At 41.9% G+C, this 23,986-nt stretch overlaps 1 protein-coding gene across 5 annotated transcripts in view; it reads left to right on the plus strand.

Annotated features, from left to right (window-relative positions):
• The window catches only part of NPAS2 (neuronal PAS domain protein 2), a 139,125-nt gene that overhangs the window by 54,064 nt on the left and 61,075 nt on the right, over positions 1 to 23,986 (plus strand). For 4 of the 5 annotated variants that reach the window (XM_056556062.1, XM_056556064.1, XM_056556063.1 and 1 more), the window contains exons 2-4: positions 5,198 to 5,251; positions 5,435 to 5,583; positions 21,913 to 22,004. In XM_056556062.1, coding sequence (XP_056412037.1) covers positions 5,198 to 5,251; positions 5,435 to 5,583; positions 21,913 to 22,004 — 295 coding nt within the window. Of the gene's footprint in view, positions 1 to 5,197; positions 5,252 to 5,434; positions 5,584 to 21,912; positions 22,005 to 23,986 lie in introns of those variants that run through there. The other variant, XM_056556066.1, reaches the window with a different exon arrangement.

Consider the following 23,986-nt stretch of genomic DNA (forward strand, 5'->3'; position numbering starts at 1 on the left):
ATATATACACAGCAGCTTGAATGTGACAGCGCAGAGAGGGGAGAAATAAGGAAAGGAACCAGACAGAAGAATGCAGGGGAACATCAGATAAAGGAATCAGCAGTGGGACACATATTGTACAGGGTTGTTCCGGTGTTTCAGTAGCTGCAGGAATTAAGCTATGATCTGTGATGTCTCTTCTGGAAGAAGAGAGAATTATGTGACCACAATAGGAGGTGTCATTGTTCCTAGAAATAAACTGCTGCTGGTACTTCTGAGCATCTTTGACAATAGATTTCTGTTAGTAAGTATTATATTTGCCTATATTTTGCCCTCGTAGACGAAGATCCGATTTTCACACCTGATACGTCACTTTGTATGAGAGCAACTCTGTATTGTTTTTTAATCATGCAAGTAATTCTGAGGTTTCTTTTTTGTGTATATATCAGACATTACAATATTATACACTATATATTGTACCTTAACCCCTTAATTACCCATAATCTGTATACACATCATGGTGCCGTTAAGGAAGTATGACACTGGCTCCTGACTCAAGCCTATGCCATACCAGGCAACTCCCAGCTGTGTTCAGTAGCTGGGGAATGCCGCTAATAGCCGGTGTGAGGTGGTTTTTTGCGCCCCCTTAGATCCATGCGTCCGCTCCTCCCCCAACTCTCCGAAGATTTCCGAAGCTAGAGCTGGGGGAGGGCAGAGCAAAGGGAGGGAGGAGGTTCACACCCCCTCCCTCATTTCCCCTCCCTGAGCTTGGCTGGATGCAGATCTCTACGGCACGCCCCCTCCCTGAGGACATAGATCTCCACGGCAGGTCCCCTCCCTCATCTCCCCTCCCTGAGGACATAGATCTCCACGGCAGGTCCCCTCCCTCATCTCCCCTCCATGAGGACATAGATCTCCACGGCAGGTCCCCTCCCTCATCTCCCCTCCCTGAGGACATAGATCGCCACAGCAGGTCCCTCCCTCATCTGCCCCCCCCCCCCCCAGCTCTAGCTTTGCAAATCTTCGGAGAGCTGGGGGAGGAGCGGACGCATGGATCTACGGAGGCGCAAAAAAACACCTCACCCCGGCACACAGTGATCTCCAAAACTCAAAGTTGACAGGGATGTTTAAGAGGACTTTTAAATGGATTGCTGGTTGGTGGTGGGGGAGAGGGGAATGGTTGATAAGGTAAACGGAGGGCTTACTTCTGCTTCCGTCGCTGCCTTGTATCTCCAATTGATAGAGCGTGTCTGTAACAGGCTCTACCAATGGAGCACAGATCAAAGCAGTTCAAAAGAATCTGATTATTCCTTATAAAGATTCCTAAGGGGACCAACAAAATGTAAAAAAAGAAGAATGTCATAAATGTTTAACACAAAGTTTAACTCCTTCTGTATTAAATTTTTTTCCATTTTCCATAAAAAAAAATGTGTAAGCATAGGAAAAATAAACATGTTTGGTATCACGATAACATTTTAATTTAGCTGCACAGTTAGTGGTGTAAATAAGAAGCCCCCCCAAATTTCCAAATTTCCATATTTTTTTTCAATTTCACCTCACAATTAATTTTTTTCAGTTTTGGACCATATGGAATGGAATAATGAAGGTCCTACTGCCGAAGGTTTTCGGTGGCGGCCACCAGATGGATTCTCCGAGCAGAATTCCTGATCGGAATTCCACAAGTGTGTGAACATACCCTGAAAGTCAACAGAGCTTTTTTTAAGGCAGAATTTTAGTGGAATCAGCGAGCGGAATTACTCGAGTAAAATCCTAAGTGTAAATATATCCTAAGTCCTTCCTTTACATTTCTCATTCCTTATGAATCCACTTGTGGTTTTGACTCAAAACCTGCAGTCACAGTTTTGCAAAACAAAAAAAGCCTTTGTGTGATGGCTGTCAGGTGTTTCACAGCAATATGTTGCTTCTGGGGCTTATTTTTTATTAGAATGCTTTTCAGGTACTATTCAAAGTTTAGAGAGGATTTAAGGTGTCAAAACATATAAAACACCCCTCATATTACCTATTAGAAGTGGACTGTGAAAATGAAAAACACATTTTTTTAACCCCTTAAGGACCGGAGGTTTTTCCGTTTTTGCATTTTCGTTTTTTGCTCCTTGCCTTTAAAAAATCATAACTCTTTCAAATTTACACCTAAAAATCCATATGATGGCTTATTTTTTGCGCCACCAATTCTACTTTGTAATGACGTCAGTCATTTTGCCCAAAAATCTATGGTGAAGCGGGAAAAAAAATCATTGTGCGACAAAATTGAAAAAAAAACGCTGTTTTGTAACTTTTGGGGGCTTCCGTTTCTACGTAGTACATTTTTCGGTAAAAATGACACCTGATATGTATTCTGTAGGTCCATACAATTAAAATGATACCCTACTTATATAGGTTTGATTTTGTCGGACTTCTGGAAAAAATCATAACTACATGCAGGAAAATTAATACGTTTAAAATTGTCATCTTCTGACCGATATAACTTTTTATTTTTCCGTGTATGGGGCGGTATGAGGGCTCATTTTTTGCGCCGTGATCTGAAGTTTTTAACGGTACTATTTTTGCATTGATAGGACTTATTGATCACTTTTTATTCATTTTTAAATGATATAAAAAGTGACCAAAAATGCACTATTTTGGACTTTGGAATTTTTTTGCGCGCACGCCATTGACCGAGCGGTTTAATTAATGATATATTTTTATAATTCGGACATTTCCGCACGCGGTGATACCACATATGTTTATTTTTATTTTTATTTACACTGTGTTTTTTTTTTTATTGGAAAAGGGGGGTGATTCAAACTTTTAATAGGGGAGGAGTTAAATGATCTTTATTCACTTTTTTTTTTCACTTTTTTTTTGCAGTGTTATAGGTCCCATAGGGACCTATAACACTGCACACACTGATCTTCTATGTTGATCACTGGTTTCTCATAAGAAACCAGTGATCAACGATTCTGCCGCATGACTGCTCATGCCTGGATCTCAGGCACTGAGCAGTCATTCGGCGATCGGACAGCGAGGAGACAGGAAGGGGCCCTCCCGCTGTCCTGTCAGCTGTTCGGGATGCCGCGATTAGCCGCGGCTATCCCGAACAGCCCGACTGAGCTAGCCGGGAACTTTCACTTTCACTTTTAGCCGCGCGGCTCAGCTTTGAGCGCGCGGCTAAAGGGTTAATAGCGCGCGGCGCCGCGATCGGCGCTGCGCGCTATTAGAGGCGGGTCCCGGCTTCACTATGACGCCGGGCCCGCCATGATATGACGCGGAGTTACTGTGTAACCCCGCGTTATATCAGAAGAGCAGGACCAAGGACGTACCGGTACGTCCTTGGTCCTTAAGGGGTTAAAGAATAAGTTTTTTTTTCTATTTTTACCACTTTCCTGGCCCTAAAATATTTTTAGGAGCCTTGTTTTAGCCAAGCTTTATAAAAATTAATATATGACTGTATATCACATATAACTATATAGCAATTAGTCTTACATTTAAAAAAGCTAAAATTATAAAGTAACATGTAGATTCTGTTTTCAGTGTGCAGAAGCGTAACAAATCATATGCATAATACAAATAACTGTAACTTTATAAATGGCCTAACAGTCTTTTTACCATGGTTTTATATATGAAAATCCTCATTCCTAAAAGGATACCTACAGGGTGGGCCATTTAAATGGATACACCTTAATAAAATGGGAATGGTTGGTGATATTAATTTCCTGTTTGTGGCACATTAGTATATGTGAGAGGGGAAACTTTTCAAGATGGGTGGTGACCATGGAAGCCATTTTGAAGTCAGCCATTTTGAATCCAACTTTTGTTTTTTCAATAGGAAGAGGGTCATGTGACACATCAAACTTATTTGGAATTTCACAAAAAAAACAATGATGTGCTTGGTTTTAAAGTAACTTTATTCTTTCATGAGTTATTTACAAGTTTCTGACCACTTATCAAATGTGTTCAATGTGCTGCCCATTGTGTTGGATTGTCAATGCAACCCTCTTCTTCCACTCTTCACACACTGATAGCAACACAGCAGGAGAAATGCTAGCACAGGCTTCCAATATCCATCATTTCAGGTGCTGCACATCTGGTATCTACACAGCATAGACAATTGCCTTCAGATGACCCCAAAGATAAAAGTCTAAGGGGGTCAGATCAGGAGACCTTGGGGCCTATTCAATTGGCCCACGATGACATAATCCACTTTCCAGGAAACTGTTCATCTAGGAATGCTCGGACCTGACACCCATAATGTGGTGGTGCACCATCTTGTTGGAAAAACTAGGGGAACGTGCCAGCTTCAGAGCATAAAGAGGGAAACACAACATCATGTAGCAATTTTGCATATCCAGTGGCCTTGAGGTTTCCATTGATGAAGAATGGCCCCACTATCTTTGTACCCCATATACCACACCATTCCATCAATTTTTGTGTTCCAACAGTTTTGGAGGGATCTATCCAATGTGGGTTAGTGTCAGACCAATAGCAGTGGTTTTGTTTGTTAACTTCACCATTCACATAAAAGTTTGCATCATCACTGAACAAAATCTTCTGCGTAAACTGAGGGTCCTGTTCAAATTTATGTTTTGCCCATTCTGCAGCACCTGAAACTACAGATACTGGAAGCCTGTGCTAGCATTTCTCCTGCGGTGTTGCTATCAGTATGAGAAGAGTGGGAGAAGAGGGTTGCATTGACAATCCAACACAATGGACAGCACATTGAACACATTTTATAAGTGGTCAGAAACCAGAAATAGCGAATGAAAGAATAAAGTTACGTTAAAACCAAGCACATCATTGTTTTTCTTCTGAAATTCCAAATAAGTTTGATGTGTCACATGACCCTATTCCTATTGAAAAACAAAAGTTGGATTCAAAATGGCCAACTTCAAAATGGCCATCATGGTCACCACCCATCTTGAAAAGTTTCCCCCCTCACATATACTAATGTGCCACAAACAGGAAGTTAATATCACCAACCATTCCCGTTTTATTAAGGTGTATCTATATAAATGGCCCACCCTGTACATCTGTAGTTTTAGACAGTATTTGAGTTTTGTCTATTGAAACCGGTGCCCAAGGTGTTGTATGCAATTTTATGTCTTGCCAAAAGATCATATTGCAGTAAACGAAGACGTGACTCACTTAAAATTGCAGAAAAAAAAACAAAGTGTGACTATGTTTTTCTTATGTAAGCAGCAACTCCCTTCTCTGTTCACAGAAACAGCTGCGTAGAGAAGCTAATGGATGGAAATGAGAAAGATAGGGCAAAGAGGTAAGAACAGCAGCATACATTAAAAATGCTTCCTAAATCTTGAAACATTTTAAAGTTTTTTAACATTTTATTTATTTATTTATTTTTACTGAACTGTGCAGAAATACTTTCTCATAATCTCATGCTGCTTTTGTAATTCCCTAATTCCCCAAAACTTTTCTATTGACATGGTTGTTTTTTCAGGGCTTTACGTAACAAGTCTGAGAAAAAAAGGCGGGACCAGTTCAATGTACTTATCAAAGAGCTCAGCACCATGTTACCCGGGAATGCCCGCAAGATGGATAAAACCACCGTGCTGGAAAAAGTTATTGGCTTCCTAAAAAAACACAATGGTAAAGTCACTTTATTCCTTGAAGGGGATTTTCAATATCATAAAGTGTTGGCATTTTGCTTGGATATGTTGTCACTTTAAGATCAATGGGGACCTTTGGAATCCCACCAATTGTGATAATAAAAAGGAGGCAGCGCTGGTGTAGGGTCGGCACCCCTTCACGGTTTTTCCCAGCACAGTAAATGAAGCAGGCTTGAAGCACTACTGTGCAGGAACATGTCTGCTGAACATGAATGCTGTGTTCTCTTCATCCTCGTGATTGGTAGGTGTATTAGAGATAGTGCTCGAAGCCTCTATAGTTGGACTGTGCTACAGTTTCTTTCACCGCTGGGTGGCTTATGATGTTCTGATGGGAAAAGCATGGAAGAGAATCCCATTGGCTTCCACTAATCAGGAAATGAAGATGATGCCGTTCTGTTATGTTGAGGAGTATATATATATATATATATATATATATATATATATATATATATGCTTTCTTCATATTTCCCATTCATTTGATTCCACTTCTGGCTATGGGTAAAAAAAACTGTGTTCATTGTGTGAGACGTGAGACACTATTATTTTTTTTAGCTCCATGTTAATAGACCCCCTAATGATAAATGTACTAGAGCCAGAGCTACTCATTGACAATGTCAATTTGTAGTCAGTGCTCACGATGTCAGACTGTGTAGGGACATGCCCCTTTGAACACCCTTTTATTGTTCATGAATAATAACAGAGGAATGAAACAAAACAGATTTATGGTAAGGTTCTTCTGCATTGTCTTTTTATGGGTAATACAATTACTTACTCATCGCTCCCTGCCCTCCGGCAGCATCCTGAATATTACCTCAGTCTAATCCCAATACTTAACTCTTCTAGACACTGCAGCCACGGCATTAGACACTTACCTGTCTGTCCTGACAGACCTCCAAATGGCCATGGCAGCCTGAGGTGTTCTGTTAGATCTGCTAGTAAAGTCTGTAGGCTGTACTCTGCCTATACAAGTCCGCTAGAGGACAAAAAAGTGTTTAAAAAAAAAATAAAAATAAAAAAAAGTAAAATAAAGTTTATACAAAATGACAAAAAAAAACTCCTAATAAAAATGTAAATTATTTCATTTTTTGAAATATAAAAAGCCTAAATACAAACTAAAAATAATACTAATTGGTATTGCAACATATGAAAATGATTATTTTTTCTATTTCTGTTAAAAAAAAATTTATTGTCTCCGGAATATCCCTTGGAAGACAATGGTGCTTGTGGATAACTATGTTTCCCCAAGATACGTGTCATATTTAGCTACCATGTTTTAGGCAGTACACATCCCATACAGGCAAAGATGGGTAATATATGGGAAATACAGTATTGGAAATTACCAAGCAGACAGTAGTTACCAAGGAGACTTTGGTAAAGTTCATTTCCGGTCCAGGATTTTTATGAAACGACAGGCATATTGGCAACAGGGTTTTTCATTTCCTTTCTGGCCAGTTCAGGTTTTCAGTGTGGCCCATATCAAGGCAGCTTGTTATTGGGCTTTAAAAACTTAAAGGGGTTAGCCAGGAAAAAACTTTTTTTTTTTTATAAATCAACTGGCTCCAGAAAGTTAAACAGATTTATAAATTACTTCTATTAAAAAATCTTAATCCTTTCAGTACTTAAGAGCTGCTGAAGTTGAGTTGTTCTTTTCTGTCTAACTGCTCTCTGATGACACCTGTCTTGGGAACTGTCCAGAGTAGAAGCAAATCCCCATAGCAAACCTCTTCTACTCTGTGCAGTTCACGAGACAAGCAGATATGTCAGCAGAGAGCACTGTTGCCAGACAGAAAAGAACAACTCAACTTCAGCAGCTGATAATTATTGGAAAGATTATTGGAAGGATTTTTTTTATAGAAGTAATTTACAAATCTGAAAAAAAAGAAGTCAGTTAAAATATATATAAAAGTTTTTTCCTGGTATACCCCTTTAACCCCTTAAGGACCAAGGGCGTACAGGTACGCCTTTGCTCCCTGGTACTTAAGGACCAAGGGCGTACCTGTATGCCCGTGGTAATTTCGGTCCCCGCCGCGCGCTGGGCAGGGACCGGACCGGGGTGACTGCTGATATCTATCAGCAGGCACCCCGCGCAAATGCCCAGGGGGGGTCATCAGACCCCCCCATGTCGGTGATGGGCGCAAATCGCAAGTGAATTCACACTTGCGATTTGCGCGATTCCGGGTTATTACGGGTCTATGGTGACCCGGAATATAAGGGGGATCGCAGGTGTCTAAGACACCCACAACCCCCCTGAAGAGATAGGAGTGAGGTGGCAGGGGTGCCACCCCTCCTACCCCTGCTATTGGTGGTCTAGACGTGACCACCAATAGCAGATCAGGGGCGGGGGTGTTAACTTTCGTTTTCCCCTTTCTGCCCACCCACAATAGGTGGGGCAGAACGGGGAAACGACAGAGGACTGAACGCCGAAGATCCCCTTACCGATCTGCGGAGGCTGCGGGCGACGATCAGCGTCGGAGATCGGCGGGCGGCGATGTCATGCAGCAAGCTCCCTGGATCCGACGGAAGCCGGTAAGTTGCCTAGCAACATCTGGAGGGCTGCAGTCCGAGACCACTATATATTGGTCTCTATACTGTAGCACTCCAGATGTTGCAAAACTACAACTCCCAGCATGCCCAGACAGCTGTTTGGGCATGCTGGGAGTTGTAGTTTTACAACAGCTGGAGGGCTACAGTTTGAGATCACTATATGGTAGTCTCTGAACTATAGCCCTCCAGATCTTGCAAAACTACAACTCCTAGCATGCCCACACAACTGTTTGCTGTCTGGGCATGCTGAGATTTGTAGTTTTGCAGCATCTGGAGGGCCACAGTTTGCAGTGGTCTCTATACTGTAGCTCTCCAGATGTTGCAAAACTGCAAATCCCAGCATGCTGGGAGTTGTAGTTGTCATCCCTCCAGCTGTTGCTTAACTACATCTCCCAGCATGCCCTTCGGTGATCAGTACATGCTGGGAGTTGTAGTTTTGCAAGAGCTGGAGGCACACTGGTTGGAAAATATTGAGTTAGATAACAGAACCTAACTGAAGGTTTTCCAACCAGTGTGCCTCCAGCTGTTGCAAAAGTACAACTCCCAGCATGCACGGTCTGTCAGTACATGCTGAGAGTTGTAGTTTTGAAACAGCTGGAGGTTTGTCCCCCCATGTGAATGTACAGGGTGCATTCACACGGGCAGGCTTACAGTAAGTTTTCTGCTTCAAGTATGAGCTGCGGCAAATTTTTCACCGCAGCGCAAACTCCTAGCAGGGAACTCACTGCAAGCCTCCGCCAGTGCGAATGTACCCTAAGAACACTACACTACACTAACACATAATGAAGGGTAAAACACTACATATACACCCCCTTACACTGTCCCCCCCCCCCAATAAAAATGTAAAACGTATTTTACAGCAGTGTTTCCAAAACGGAGCCTCCAGCTGTTGCAAAACAACAACTCCCAGCATTTCTGGACAGCCACTGACTGTCCAGGCATGCTGGGAGTTTAGCAACAGCTGGAGGCACCCTGTTTGGTAATCACTGGCGTAGAATACCCCTATGTCCACCCCTATGCAATCCCTAATTTAGTCCTCAACTGCGCATGGCGCTCTCTCACTTCGGAGCCCTGTCGTATTTCAAGGAAACAGTTTAGGACCACATATGGGGTATCTCCGTACTCGGGAGAAATTACACTACAAATTTTGGGGGGCTTTTTATTCTTTTACCCCTTATGAAAAGGAAAAGTTGGGGTTTACACCAGCCTGTTAGGGTAAAAAAAAAATTTTTTTACACTAACATGCTGGTGTTGCCCTTTACTTTTTATTTTCACAAAAGGTAAAAGGAAAAAAAGACCCCCAAAATTTGTAACGCAATTTCTCCTGATTACGGAAATACCCCATATGTCGGCGTAAAATACTTTGCGGATGCACAACAAGGCTCAGGAGTGAGAGCGCACTATGTACATTTGAAGCCTAAATTGGTGATTTGCACAAGGGGGGCTAATTTTACAGCGGTTCTGACATAAACGCAAAAAAATAAATACCGACATTTGACCCCATTTTGGAAATTATACCCCTCACGGAATGTAACAAGGGGTATAGTGAGCATTAACACCCCACAGGTGTTTGACAAATTTTCGTTAAAGTTGGATGGGAAAATGAAAAAAAAAAAATGTTTTCACTAAAATGCTGGTGTTACCCTAAATTTTTCATTTTCAAAAGGGAAAATAGGAAAAAAGCCCCCCAAAATTTGTAACCCCATTTCTTCTGAGTAAGAAAATACCCCAAATGTGGATGTAAAACTCTCGGCGGGCGAACTACAATGCTCAGAACAGAAGGAGCGCCATTGGGATTTTGAAGAGTAAATGTGTCCGGAATTGAAGGCCACGTATGTTTACAAAGCCCCCATAGTGCCAGAACAATGGACCCCCCAACATGTGACCCCATTTTGGAAACTACACCCCTCACGTAATGTAATAAGGGGTGCAGTGAGCATTTACATCCCACAGGTGTCTGACAGATTTTTGGAACAGTGGTCCGTGAAAATGAAAAATTAAATTTTTCATTTGCTCAGCCAACTGTTCCAAAGATCTGTCAAATGCCAGTGGGATGTAAATGCTCACTGCACCCCTTATTAAATTCTGTGAGGGGTGTAGTTTCCAAAATGGGGTCACATGTGGGGGGGTCAACTGTTCTGGCACCATGGGTGGCTTTGTAAACGCACATGGCCCCTGACTACCATTCCAAACAAATTCACTCTTCAAAAGCTCAATGGCGCTCCTCCTCTTCTGAGCATTGTAGTTCGACTGCAGGGCCCTTGACGTCAACACATGGGGTATTTTCATACTCAGAAGAAATGGGGTTGCAAATTTTGGGGGGTATTTTCTGCTATTAACCCTTGCAAAAATGTGAAATTTGGGGGAAAACACACATTTTTGTGAATTTTTTTTTTTACATATGCAGAAGTTGTGAAACACCTGTGGGGTATTAAGGCTCACTTAATTCCTTGTTACGTTCCTCAAGGGGTCTAGTTTCCAAAATGGTATGCCATGTGTTTTTTTATTGCTGTTCTGGCACCATAGGGGCTACCTAAATGTAACATGCCCCCCAAAAACCATTTCAGAAAAACGTACACTCCAAAATCCCCTTGTCGCTCCTTCGCTTCTGAGCCCTCTACTGCGCCCGCCGAACACTTTACATAGACATATGAGGTGTGTGCTTACTCAAGAGAAATTGGGCTACAAATACAAGTATAAATTTTCTCCTTTTACCCCTTGTAAAAATTAAAAAATTGGGTGTACAAGAACATGCAAGTGTAAAAAATGAAGATTTAGATTTTTCTCCTTCACTTTTCTGCTAATTCCTGTGAAACACCTAAAGGGTTAAAACACTGACTGAATGTCATTTTGAATACTTTGGGGGGTGCAGTTTTTATAATGGGGTCTTTTATGGGGTATTTCTAATATGAAGACCCTTCAAATCCACTTCAAACCTGAACTGGTCCCTGAAAAATAGTGAGTTTGAAAATGTTGTGAAAAATTGGAAAATTGCTGCTGAACTTTGAAGCCCTCTGACGTCTTCCAAAAGTAAAAACTTGTCAATTTTATGATACAAACATAAAGTAGACATATTGTATATGTGAATAAAAAAAATGTATTTGGAATATCCATTTTCCTTACAAGCAGAGAGCTTCGAAGTTAGAAAAATGCTAAATTTTCAATTTTTTCATAAAATTTTGGGATTTTTCACCAAGAAAGGATGCAAATTGCCACAAAAATTTTCCACCATCTTAAAGTAGAACATGTTACGAAAAAACACTCTCAGAATCAGAATGATAACTATAAGCATTCCAGAGTTATTAATGTTTAAAATGACAGTGGTCAGATGTTCAAAAAACGCTCTGGTCCTAAGGTGTAAAATGGCCTGGTCCTTAAGGGGTTAAAGGGGTACTCCAGTGGAACACTTTTTTAACCTCTTAACCTGTTAAGGACCCAGGGCGTACCTGTATGTCCTGAGTCCGCTCCCGTTCTATAACGGGGCCACGGCGTGGCCCCGCATCATAGTGGGTCGGGCCCGGCCTCTAACAACAGCCGGGACCCGTGGATAATAGCTTGCGGCATTGATCGCAGTGCCGCACGCTATTAACCCTTTAGACGCGGCATTCTAAGTTGAACGCCGCATCTAAAATGAAAGTGAAACCATGCTGATTAGCCGGAGGATCCCTACCTGCCTCCTCTCTGTCTGATCGCCGAATGACTGCTCAGTGCCTGAGATCCAGGCATGAGCAGTCAAGCGGCAGAATCATCGATCACTGGTTTCTCATAAGAATGTAAAATGTAAAAGATCAGTGTGTGCAGTGTTATAGGTCCCTCTAGGAGCTATAACACTGCAAAAAAAAGTGAAAAAAAAAGTGAATAAAGATCATTTAACCCCTCTCCTAATAAAAGTTTGAATCACCCCCCTTTTCCCATAAAAAAAAACTGTGTAAATAAAAATAAACATATCATATGTGGTATCGCCGCATGCGGAAGTGTCCAAATTATAAAAATATATTGTTAATTAAGCCGCACAGTCAATGGCGTACGCGCAAAAACATTCCAAAGTCCAAAATAGGGCATTTTTGGTCACTTTTTATATAATGAAAAAATGAATAAAAAGCGATCAACAAGTCCACTAAAAACTTCAGATCACGGCGCACAAAATGAGCCCTCATACAGCCCCATATGTGGAAAAATAAAAAAGTTATAGGGGTCAGAAGATGACAATTTCAAACGTATAAATTTTCCTGCATGTAGTTTTTTTTTTTTTCCATAAGTATGACAAAATCAAACCTATATAAGTAAGGTATCATTTTAACCGTATGGACCTACAGAATAAAGAAAAAGTGTCATCTTTACCGAAAAATGTACTGTGTAGAAACGGAAGCCCGCAAAAGTTACAAAATGGCGGTTTTTTTTTTTTCAATTTTGTCTCACAATGATTTTTTCTTCCATTTTGCCATAGATTTTTGTGAAAATGACTGATGCCATTACAAAGTAGAATTGGTGGCGCAAAAAATAAGCCATCATATGGATTTTTAGGTGAAAAATTTAAAAAGTTATGATTTTTTAAAAGTAAGGAGGAATAAACGAAAATGCAAAAATGGAAAAAAAAAACGGTCCGTAAGGGGTTAAGGACAAGGCCCATTTTGGCCTTAAATTGGCACTGTCACCAACTTTTTTTTTTTGATATGTTGTAGTACTTATGTACTACAACATATCTCTAATATACTTTTATTTTTTTCATTAAAAAGGTTTAATTTACATTTAAAAACCGGCCACTGAAAAAGGACTGATTTTGGAGTGGCAATCAGTCCTTTTTCAGTTAGGCTGCACTCGCTCCCTGCCTGTCAATCAGACAGGTGGGAGCGAGCGCATTGGCCCGGCCACTGGCTGGGAGGACACTCCTCCAGCACATCGCCGCCGCCGCCTCGTTATCGCCGCTGTCCCAGCACGTCCACTGCCGGACTCTGCAGTAACTGCAAGTGTAATGAGGGAACGGGGTATGCGGGGCGGGGCGGGAGGGAACGGGCTAGTGCCGTAGCGAGGGGGGGGGGGAACGGGCTAGCAAAAAAAAAAAAAAATAGGATGGTGGGAGCTACCCTTTAAGGACCAGACCAATTTTATTTTCGTATTTTCGTTTTTCCTCCTCGCCTTCTAAAAATCATAACTCTCTTATTTTTCCCTCCACAGACCCATATGAGGGCTTGTTTTTTGTGTCACCAATTGTTCTTTGTAATTGCATCACTTATTTTACCATAAAATGTACGGCACAACCAAACAAATATTATTTATGTGGGAAAATTGAAAAGAAAACTGCAATTTAGCAATTTTTGAAAGGTTTTGTTTTCACGCTGTACACTTTCTGGTAAAAATGACATGTTTTCTTTATTCTGTGGGTCAATACGATTAAAATGATACCCATGTTATATGCTTTTCTATAATTGTACCGCAAAAAAAAAACTCAAACCATTTTAACAAAATTAGTATGTTTGAAATTGCCCTATTTTGACCACCTATAACTTTCTCATTTTTCCGTATATGGGGCAATATGAGGGCTCATTTTTTGCTCCATGATCTGTAGTTTTTTAAATTTTGTTGGGAATAAAATAAGACAAAAAAGCTGCAATTTTTGACTTTTTAATTTTTTTTACTTTTTTACGTCGTCCACCGTACGGGATAATTAACAATATATCTTAATAGTTCAGACTTTTACGCACGCGGCAATACCAAAAATGTGTATTAATAATTTTTTTACGCTTTTTTGGGGGTATGGGGTTACACTTTTTATGTCCCCATATGGGACTTTACTGTTCAGTGCTATGTATAGGACACAGCACTGATCAGTATTTTCGGTGATCTTCTGCTCTGGTCTGCTCGATCTCAGACCAGAGCAGAAGACCCCGGGAGACAGCCGGAGCCAGTTGAGGGGACCTCCGGCTGCCATGCTGGATGATCAGATCCCTGCTGCAGCGCTGCCGGCGATCCAATCATCCATTCCAATTACCGCACTGCCGCAGTTGCCGTGATCCGTATTGATCACGACATCTGAGGGGTTAATGGCAGACATCCGCGCAATCGCGGATGTCCGCCATTACCGGCGGGTCCCTGGCTGCTGAGAGCAGAGGAAATTCTACAAAGGAAATTCTTTTCTTTTTGAATTTCTTTTTTGTCTTGTTCACAGTGCTCTCTGCTGACACCTCTGTCCGTGTCAGGAACTGTCCAGAACAGCATAGGTTTGCTATGGGGATTTTCTCCTCCTCTGGACAGTTCCTGATAAGGACATCAGGTGTCAGCTGAGAGCACTGTGGAAAATACAAAAAGAAATTCAAAAAGAAAATAATTTCCTCTGTAGCATACAGCTGCTAATAGGTACTGGAAGGACAAATATTTTTTAATAGAAGTAATTTACAAATCTGCTTAACTTTTGATTAAAACATTTTTTTTCCACCAGAGTACCCCTTTAACTTAGTCCTTAACTTAATCCTACAATCTTCTGCCTTAAAAGGAACAATTGGACTTACTATTTTTGGTTTAGTAGCTCTGACTGCTATTTGCCATTATTTGCCTGGTTCTACAGAGCTAATCTCCTATACCCTTTAAGAACACACAACTCTGGGGAACATAAAAATAGTAATATTAGTATAAATAGCTTAAACTATTTTTTCAGAGTAATTGTTGCCTTATGTAGCCCATAGCAATATGATGTAATGCTATAATGAATTGCAAGCAGACTAAAATGCCTTTAAAGGCTACAGATATGTTTGGTCTGCTCTGGAATGAGGATTTACATTGTTTGTGGATGGCATCAAATGTCTGGTGTGTTAATCTACAATTACCATACTGATACTGACTTTATATCAGAAAAATAACAGATTGTTCCATACTTTTTATCAGAACAATACTCTGTATGAAATATTATTTTAGTTAATTCCATAAATATTTGGCATTGATTTATGTCATTCTCTCCACATCTGTTGCCAGTTATCCAGAGAATATTATTCAAATCCTTACATTAAAAAATGTTCTTCAACCATTTTTTTTTACCATGTGTAGGGATGAGCGAATCGAATCTGATGAATCCGAATTCATTATGAATTTCAGGAAAAACTTGATTCGTAACGAATGTGAATATCGCTGCGATTCAATTTGCTTCATTAAACTCAATTTAGTGCGGTCCAGGCTCCAGGGGCCGGGCATCTAAAATGGCGGATCCACATGTGAGGACATGGAGCCAGGAATCCTGGGAAGGCAGGAACAAGGGTAGGCGGGATGTCCCTGAATCAAATGCAGCATGCAGCCTATCAGCAGCCAGCTTCCCCTGTGATGTCACAGCCCTATATAATCGGCAGCCATTTTGCAGCCAGTCACATCAGTGTTCTATTACAGAGAGAGAGAGGGACAGACAGCAGTGTGTGTTGCAAAGAAAAGCATTTTTACAGCAGCCATTCACATCAGCGTTCTATTGCAGAGAAAAACAGAGAGCAGTGTGTTGCACAGAAAAGCTTTTTTACAGCAGTGATTCACCTCAAGCCAGAATCCAGCCTAGAAGCACTGATAGGGAAGGGAGAGAGATTGAGAGAAAAAGTGCAATTTTGGGTGTAGTACACAGCAACTGTGTGCTGCAGCACTGGTGTGTACAACAACTGAAAAAGCTATTAATAGCCAGCCATTTAGGGTGAGCAGAGCACTAAAAGCATATTGTCCTCTATTAAGTGTAACCTATGTGTACATCTAATTTCTGTTAAAGTCTTAAGGGCCTAGATACTGTGAAAGGCCAGGTAAAAGTACACACCTGCTGGTGTTGTAGACAAATACTGTTTTAAGCGTACTGGAGCGCATTGTCCTCCCCTCATAAAGGCATTCCACATATGTACATCTAAGTGGTGTACCATTTTGTTCCTGTTAAAGTTTTAAGGGCCTAGATACTGTGAAAGGCCAGCCAAAAGTACACACCTGCTGGTGTTGTAGACAAATACTGTTTTAAAGCGTAGTGGAGAGTATTGTACTCTCCTCATATACACACTAAGTATGTCAGGCAGAGAAGTGCCAGGACGTGCACAGAGGAGTGGCAGAGACCTAAATTTATTATGCAGAGAGCGCAGCAGACTAGGGGCGAGTGGCAGCAGGAGTCGCAGCGCGAAGCCTGAGCTCCCGGTATCAGCTAATGGTCGTGTCTCGACCAGCAACCCACCTGCCATCATCGATTGGTTAACATGGTCATTCACTTCATCAAAAGTGACATTTGACATCCCAGTCAACAGTCGGTGGGTTCCTCAGACACAGCCCTCAGTTTTCAAAGCCCGGGAGCAGTCCCTGCCCTCCCATTGCCTCTGTCCTATGCTGTTCCCTCCCCTACAGAAGTATCTTATGCTGTGGGTTCAGCTCCACTTTTTAGTGTGGATGATCTAGAGGACAGTTAGCAGCTACTGCCCAGCCAAGAAGTGGAGGAGACATCCTCCATTTCCTCTGCTAGGCGGGCAAGTAGTGATGAGGAGAGTGGCGTGGGAGGTGGTGTTGTGAGCGTTCAGGCTCCTGAAGCAGACACTGTTGAGGTACCTGAGGAGGACATCAGTGACGTGCAGACACAACTCGATGATGATGAAGCTGATCGCACTTGGGAGTCGGATGCAGAAGGGGCTTCATCATCATCAGGAAAAGAGAGTTGCAGGTTGCCCATGAGGCAGCAGCTGAGCCAGCAAGGTGGTAGCATGGTGGCAGAAGTGTAAAGTCTGGAGCCAAACATGCTGGGCGTAGACCACCTCCTTCGAGGCAGCCCACCTTCCCGGGAGGTAGTGGAACAGGGGTTCCTGGAGTCAGCGGCAGTAGCAGTGAATCAGTGCAGACTGTTGGTGGGAAAATAAGCTACTTGGCGGTGTGGCAGTTTTTCTTCAAGCATCCGGAGGATGTTAACCTGCAAGATGTGTCGGTAGGAGGTGAAGCGTGGCCAGGGTCAAATGTTGGCACCACAGCCCTGCGTCAACATATGCAGGGTCACCATAAAGTGGCCTGGGAGAACTGTGGCTATGATGTGGTGGTCCAGCCTGCTGCATCACCCAGTGGCACACTGCTTCCTGTTTCATCCAGCCAAGGCTCCACCACCTCAGAAGAAGGGAGCTGTGTGTCTTACCCATCATTTGTCGCTCCAGATTCTCCTGCTCCTTACTTTGAGTCAGTCATTCCGCCCCCAATCCATCGGCGAAGCCATGTCCAAGAGACAACAGTATGCGCCCACTCATCCAATGGCACAGAAGCTGAATGTGCTCTTGTCCAAGTTGATGGTGCTGCAGTCCAGCGGCGTAGCGTGGGTTGTCAGCACCCGGGCAAGGCAAGTAATTTGCGTCGCTTAACCTGTGGATTTTAGCACTCGAGTCTCTTCCACTAGATTAGTTAAAGAAACCCCTACCCCCTAAGCACATGTATTGTTTGTTATGAAAATACTGATGAATAAATTAAAGGTTGCTAGACCCACTGGCTTACATTAACTTATGTTGAGCTGGAGCAGCTACATGTGGATCGAAATCTGTCTCGCCACTGTTGAACCAACCAAACTTCAATCCATCTGGTCAGCTCAACATGCCAGTCTTGACCTGCAGACCGGCAACACTTCAGTTTTGGAGATGCTCTGCTAGCACTACACAGCCAGCCCACTGAGCCCAGTACTACTCCAGTCAGTCCTGACTCCTGTCACTCGTGACTCCTACCTTTTTTTTCACCGGCTGTCCCGGACCCGATCACAGCAGTCAGCAGGCTAGGTTTTCTCCTCCAGGTCCTCCTAGGTTTTCCTCCTGCAGCGTCTGTCACCACTGGCTCCCTCTCTCCTCTCTGGCCTGTGTCACCTGCCTGCCGCCGCTGCCAGCTTCTTCTTGCTGCTGCCTGGGCTGGTCTGGTGTGCTTCTCTCCCTCGCTCAGCGCTGCGCTGGGCGGCCGCTGCACTGTCCCTCCCCAGATAGTCCCTCGCTCTCTCTTCGCACCCACCGCACCGCACGCCTGCCCCCCCCCCCTCTTCACAGTGGGCGGCGACCCGGCGGCTCGGATCGGATTCGCACAGCCAGCACTGCAGAGAGAGTGAGTGAGCCAGGCAGGGGCAGAGAGCTGTGAGTGCGGGCGCGCCCCCCCAGACGTACCGGTACGTCATGTGTCCGCTCCCGATCTATAACGCGGGGCCACGGCGTGGCCCCGCGTCATAGCAGATCGGGCCCGGCCGTTGTTAGACACCGGCCGGGACCCGTGCCTAATAGCGTGCGGCATTGATCGCGGTGCCGCGCACTATTAACCCTTTAGACGAGGCGTTCAAAGTTGAACGCCGCGTCTAAAGTGAATGTGAAAGCATGCCGGTTAGCTCAGTGAGCTGTTCGGGATAGCCGTGGCGAAATCGCGGCATCCCAAACAGCTTACAGGACAGCTGGAGGATCCCTACCTGCCTCCTCGCTGTCCGATCGCCGAATGACTGCTCAGTGCCTGAGAGCAGTCAAGCGGCAGAATCATCGATCACTGGTTTCCTATGAGAAACCAGTGATCAATGTAATAGATCAGTGTGTGCAGTGTTATAGGTCCCTATGGGAGCTATAACACTGCAAAAGAAAAGTGAAAAAAAAAGTGAATAAAGATCATTTAACCCCTTCCCTATTAAAAGTTTGAATCACCCTCCTTTTCCCATAAAAAAAAACACAGTGAAAATAAAAATAAACATATATGGTATCGCCGCATGCGGAAATGTCCGAATTATAAAAATATATTGTTAATTAAACCGCACGGTCAATGGTGTATGCGCAAAAAAATTCCAAAGTCCAAAATAGTGCATTTTTATCAATAAGTCCTATCAATGCAAAAATGGTACTGCTAAAAACTTCAGATCACGGCGCAAAAAATGAGCCCTCATACCGCCCCATACACGGAAAAATAAAAAAGTTATAGGGGTCAGAAGATGACAATTTTAAACATATACATTTTCCTGCATGTAGTTATGATTTTTTCCAGAAGTACGACAAAATCAAACCTACATAAGTAGGATATCATTTTGATCGTATGAACCTACATAATAAAGATAAGGTATAATTTTTACCGAAAAATGTACTACGTAGAAATGGAAGCCCCCAAAAGTTACAAAACAGCGGGTTTTTTTTCTTCAATTTTGTCTCACAATTATTATTTTTTTCCATTTCGCTGTAGATTTTTGGTCAAAATGACTGACGTCATTACAAAGTAGAATTGGTGGCGCAAACAATAAGCCATCATATGGATTTTTAGGTGCAAAATTGAAAGTGTTATGATTTTTTAAAGGCAAGGTAAAAAAAACTAAAATGCAAAAACCCTCGGTCCTTAAGGGATGAATAAATGAATAAAAAGCGATCAATAAGTCCTATCAATGCAAAAATGGTACCGATAAAAACTTCAGATCACGGAGCAAAAAATGAGCCCTCATACCGCCCCATACGCGCAAAAATAAAAAAGTTATAGGGGTCAGAAGATGGCAATTTTAAACGTATACATTTTCCTGCATGTAGTTATGATTTTACAGATTCACTGCAAATAAATTCGGACCAAACCAAATTTTTTCGGAAAATTCGGCGAATCCGCCAAATCGTATTTTTCTAAAATTTGCTCATCTCTAACCATGGCGTATAGGTTTGATCCCCAACAGTCAAAGTGACAGTAGGATTACGGTATTTTTTTAAACACATTTCAATTATATAGAGCAGTGTACAGACACTCTGTATTGACTTGTGGGCATAAGCACATCACTTGTCTGCAAAGTCTGTCATTGTCTATTAGTGTAAAATAGACTTTGCTAAAGAAAAGTTGAATTATACCACTTTCTCTTTTCATAATGGGGTGATTTGGACATTGACCTCTTAAGGACCAAGGACGTAACCGTACGTCCTGAGTCCGCTCACGTTCTATAACGCGGGGCCATGGGGTGGCCCCGCATCATAGCGGGTCGGGCCGGGGGCTTGGACCCGTGGCTAATAGCGTGCGGCACTGATTGAGGTGCCGCGCGCTATTAACCCTTTAGACGCAGCGTTCATAATTGAACGCCGCGTCTAAAGTGAAACTAAAACGTTGCCGGCTAGCTCAGGGGGCTGTTTGTGATGTCCGTGGCAAAATCGCGGCATCCCGAACAGCTGGACACAGCAGGAGGGTCCCTTACCTTGCCTCCTGGTGTCCAATCGCCGAATGACTGCTCAGTGCCGAATGACTGCTCAGCGGCAGAATCATTGATCAATGGTTTCCTATGAGAAACCATTGAACAATGTAAAAGATCAGTGTGTGCAGTGTTATAGCCCCCTATGGAAGCTATAACATTGCAAAAAAAAAAGTGAAAATAAAAGTGAATAAAGATCATTTAACACCTTACCTAATAAAAGTTTCCCATTTAAAAAAAAAAAACAGTGTAAATAAAAATAAACATTTGTGGTATCGCCGCGTGTGGAAATGTCCGAATTATAAAAATATATAATTAACTAAACCGCACGGTCAATCGCGTATGTGCGAAAAAATTCCAAAGTCCAAGATAGCGTATTTTTGGTCACTTTTTATATCATGAAAAAATGAATAAAAAGCGATCAAAAAGTCTGATCAATACAAAAATGGTACCGTTAAAAACTTCAGATCACGGTGCAAAAAATCATACCACCCCATACGCAGAAAAATTAAAAAGTTATAGGGGTCAGAAGATGACAATTTTAAACGTATACATTTTCCTGCATGTAGTTATGATTTTTTTCAGAAGTATGACTAAATCAAACCTATAACAGTAGGGTATCATTTTCATCGTATGGACCTACAGAATAAAAAGAAGGTGTCATTTTTACCGAAAAATTTACTACGTAGAAACAGAAGCCCCCAAAAGTTACAAAATGTTGTCTTTTTTTTTTCAATTTGGTCTCGCAATTATTATTTTTTTCTGTTTTGCCTTAGATTTTTGGGTAAAATGACTGATTTATTTACAAAGAAGAATTGGTGGCGCAAAAAATAAGCCATAATATGGATTTTTAGGTGCAAAATTTATGATTTTTTTAAATGATTTTTTAAAGGTAAGGAGGAAAAAACGAAAGTGCAAAAACAAAAAACCCCAGGTCCTTAAGGGGTTAAAGCCACCACCAAGATGCTCCAGCACATTCCCAGTGTCTTTTTCCCTTGTGATTCATGTTTACACTGCTCATAACTGAAGTCTTATAAGACTGCATGGCCTTAGAATTCGGGCAAATTTGTCAAAATGGGGAAAAAAAAGTGATGTTTTTTAACACTTTCAGAAAAGTTTTTATACTGTGGTCTGCAAAGGTTTAAAGTCCCTTGCCCTACGTTATAGCCTACATTTATAATTTGTCTGAATAAAAATGTAGCCTAATGTTTCTGTATTCAGTTTAGGATTACTTCTGTTTTTGATGTGTAACAGACCAAAATGTTCCTTTGTCTACTTTGTTCACAGTTTATTTCTAAGCTCATTTCTATGTGCCAATTTCTTGCAATTTTATTATAATTTGAATTGCACATGATAATTTCTTGCTATCTAAACCATGGGGTCCCTTACCACAACAATATATAATTCACTCCGAATGTGTCATTTTAAATAAATCATAGCACAACTGATTGACAGATCTTTCCCTATTTGTATATATGTCGGAATTAAAATTTTAAATAATGGAGAGCTCCTATATAGATGCCTCAACTGGGTGGTGTTTTGAATTAAAACATTACACTAGAGCACTTAATATTTAGATTAGATACTTGCACTGAGGAGAATATTCTAAAAAGAAATTCTATATTTATTGTGGTGTAGAAATTACAGCTGAGACAGAGGGCAGAGATAATCATCCGGACTGGAAGCCATCATTCCTCAGTAATGAAGAGTTCACCCAACTGATGCTGGAGGTAGGAAGCTTGAATTTCCAAAATGTTACAAAGGACAAAATACAAATAATTGAATCTGTACCTGTGTAACTTGATAGTCCTTGAATATGTTTGAGTTGGACAGCTAGCCAGTGGGTCCACTGTTTAAAGGGGTTGTGCAGTGAAAAGTTAGGGATAAGTGTCAAATCGCGGGGGTCTGATGGCTGTCATCTCCAGCACAGGCCCTAGCCCGCTTACGTGCTCCATTTATTCTCTATGGGAGTGCCAAAAAGTGTTGTACTCTGGCATCTCCAGCGCTCTCAGAAAATGAATGGATCGTGTGCCATCCCCAAAACGTGCTCCTCTTAGAAAGTCGGGAGTGGTACAGGAGATTGTGGGGATATCCCAGCCATCGGATCCCCCACAATCCTGTGGATAGGGGATAGGTTACTTTTCGCTGCACAACCCCTTTAATTTTTTGTGCCCTTTTTGGACATAGTCTACACTATATACCTCTATGTAAAATCTGGGAAACAAAGCAGATGATTTGCCATGATACTACGCAAGCCAGAGACTGATTTAGGGCCATATTTTTAGCTCTTTTCACACAGCATATATAGTAAATGTATCCATAGACCTCTTTTATCCAACAAAGGCCAAAATCACATCATATGGAATATCAGTGGTATTCCAAACAGAATACTAGGTTTACAGTGGGAGCCTATGACAGATAGTGACAGACTGTATTGTATCTGTCAGAGGCATATGTTATACAAATACTTCAGGAGCTTCATGTGAATATGATTTAACTAAGCCATCTAATAAAGTATGGAAAAAATACCTTATATTGAAAATTAACTTTACTTTCTTAAAGTAAAAAACAAAAAAAACAAACATGTTTTAATACTATGGTGTTAAAGCATTGTGCATCATGATCACTTCAAAATTAGAAAAAGTTATCATAATATACAATAAACTATGTACAGTATATGCTTTTGTCTACAGTTCCTATTTAAATGAAGTTTATCATTTACTAGTCTTCCATTATTTAGCTGAAAGTTTAAAGTTGTTTCTTCAGAGCAAAATGCTTCTATTATCCATGTGACCTTTAAAGAGTACCCATCATCAACTGCACTTTCCCTAATCCCCCTACCCATCTGTCCCTGACTCTAACTAACTCTATCCTTGACCTTTTTTAATTCAAAACCCTTCCATCTTCAATAGCTCAGTATGGTGCTGTGCACAAGCGGAGGAAGCAGGCGGGGCCCGGCAGGCACGAAGTCATCTGATGCCTGGCCGGGGTTCGCTTCCTCCCTTCTTTCTGTATGCTGTACTCCCTCAGGGGAGGGATGGCATCTTCTGTGTCTCCTACTTTCTGGTTGGCTTTACATGTGCCATACAGAGAGGTGGAACGTGGACAGCGCTGCCGTGCCCTGCAGGGATACACGCACAGTGCTCGCTCCCACCTGCCTGATTGACTCAGCTGCGCTGAGTCTACGATTTCGGACTCAACATCCAGGCCGGCGTGAGTCCGAGATCACTGAAACAGGGAAATCCTAGGTAGACCCCTAGTGGCCAGAGTTTCAAAACAAAATCAGACATGAAAGGAATAATTTTTTAAAGTAAAATCCAATTGTAAAGTTGATCTGTATAGAGTAAGATATAAAATATTTAAAAAAAAAAATTTGATGAGAGGTACTCTTTAAGGCCCAGACTTTTCCTTCCAGTGACCTCTTATATACTGGGCTAGGACAAACAAGACCAAAAATGGGGACTATTCTAAATGTGAATTATAAAGATGAATCTTTTAGCATTTAAAGGAAAACTGTCACATATTTTCTCCCACACTATCCACAGATATTGGTGCATAGTGCGGGAGACGCTGATTAAAACGAGCCCTACCTTGGTCTGATCCGCGCCGCCGTTCGAGGGATGAATATTCATGAGCGGCGCTGACGTCAGTGTCCATTAGCCAGCAGAAGCCCCACCTTTGCCAGTTACAGCAGGATATACACAGAGATTAA

The sequence above is a fragment of the Hyla sarda genome, chromosome 2 (genome assembly GCF_029499605.1).
Source record: "Hyla sarda isolate aHylSar1 chromosome 2, aHylSar1.hap1, whole genome shotgun sequence".
Classification (NCBI taxonomy): Eukaryota; Metazoa; Chordata; class Amphibia; order Anura; family Hylidae; genus Hyla; species Hyla sarda.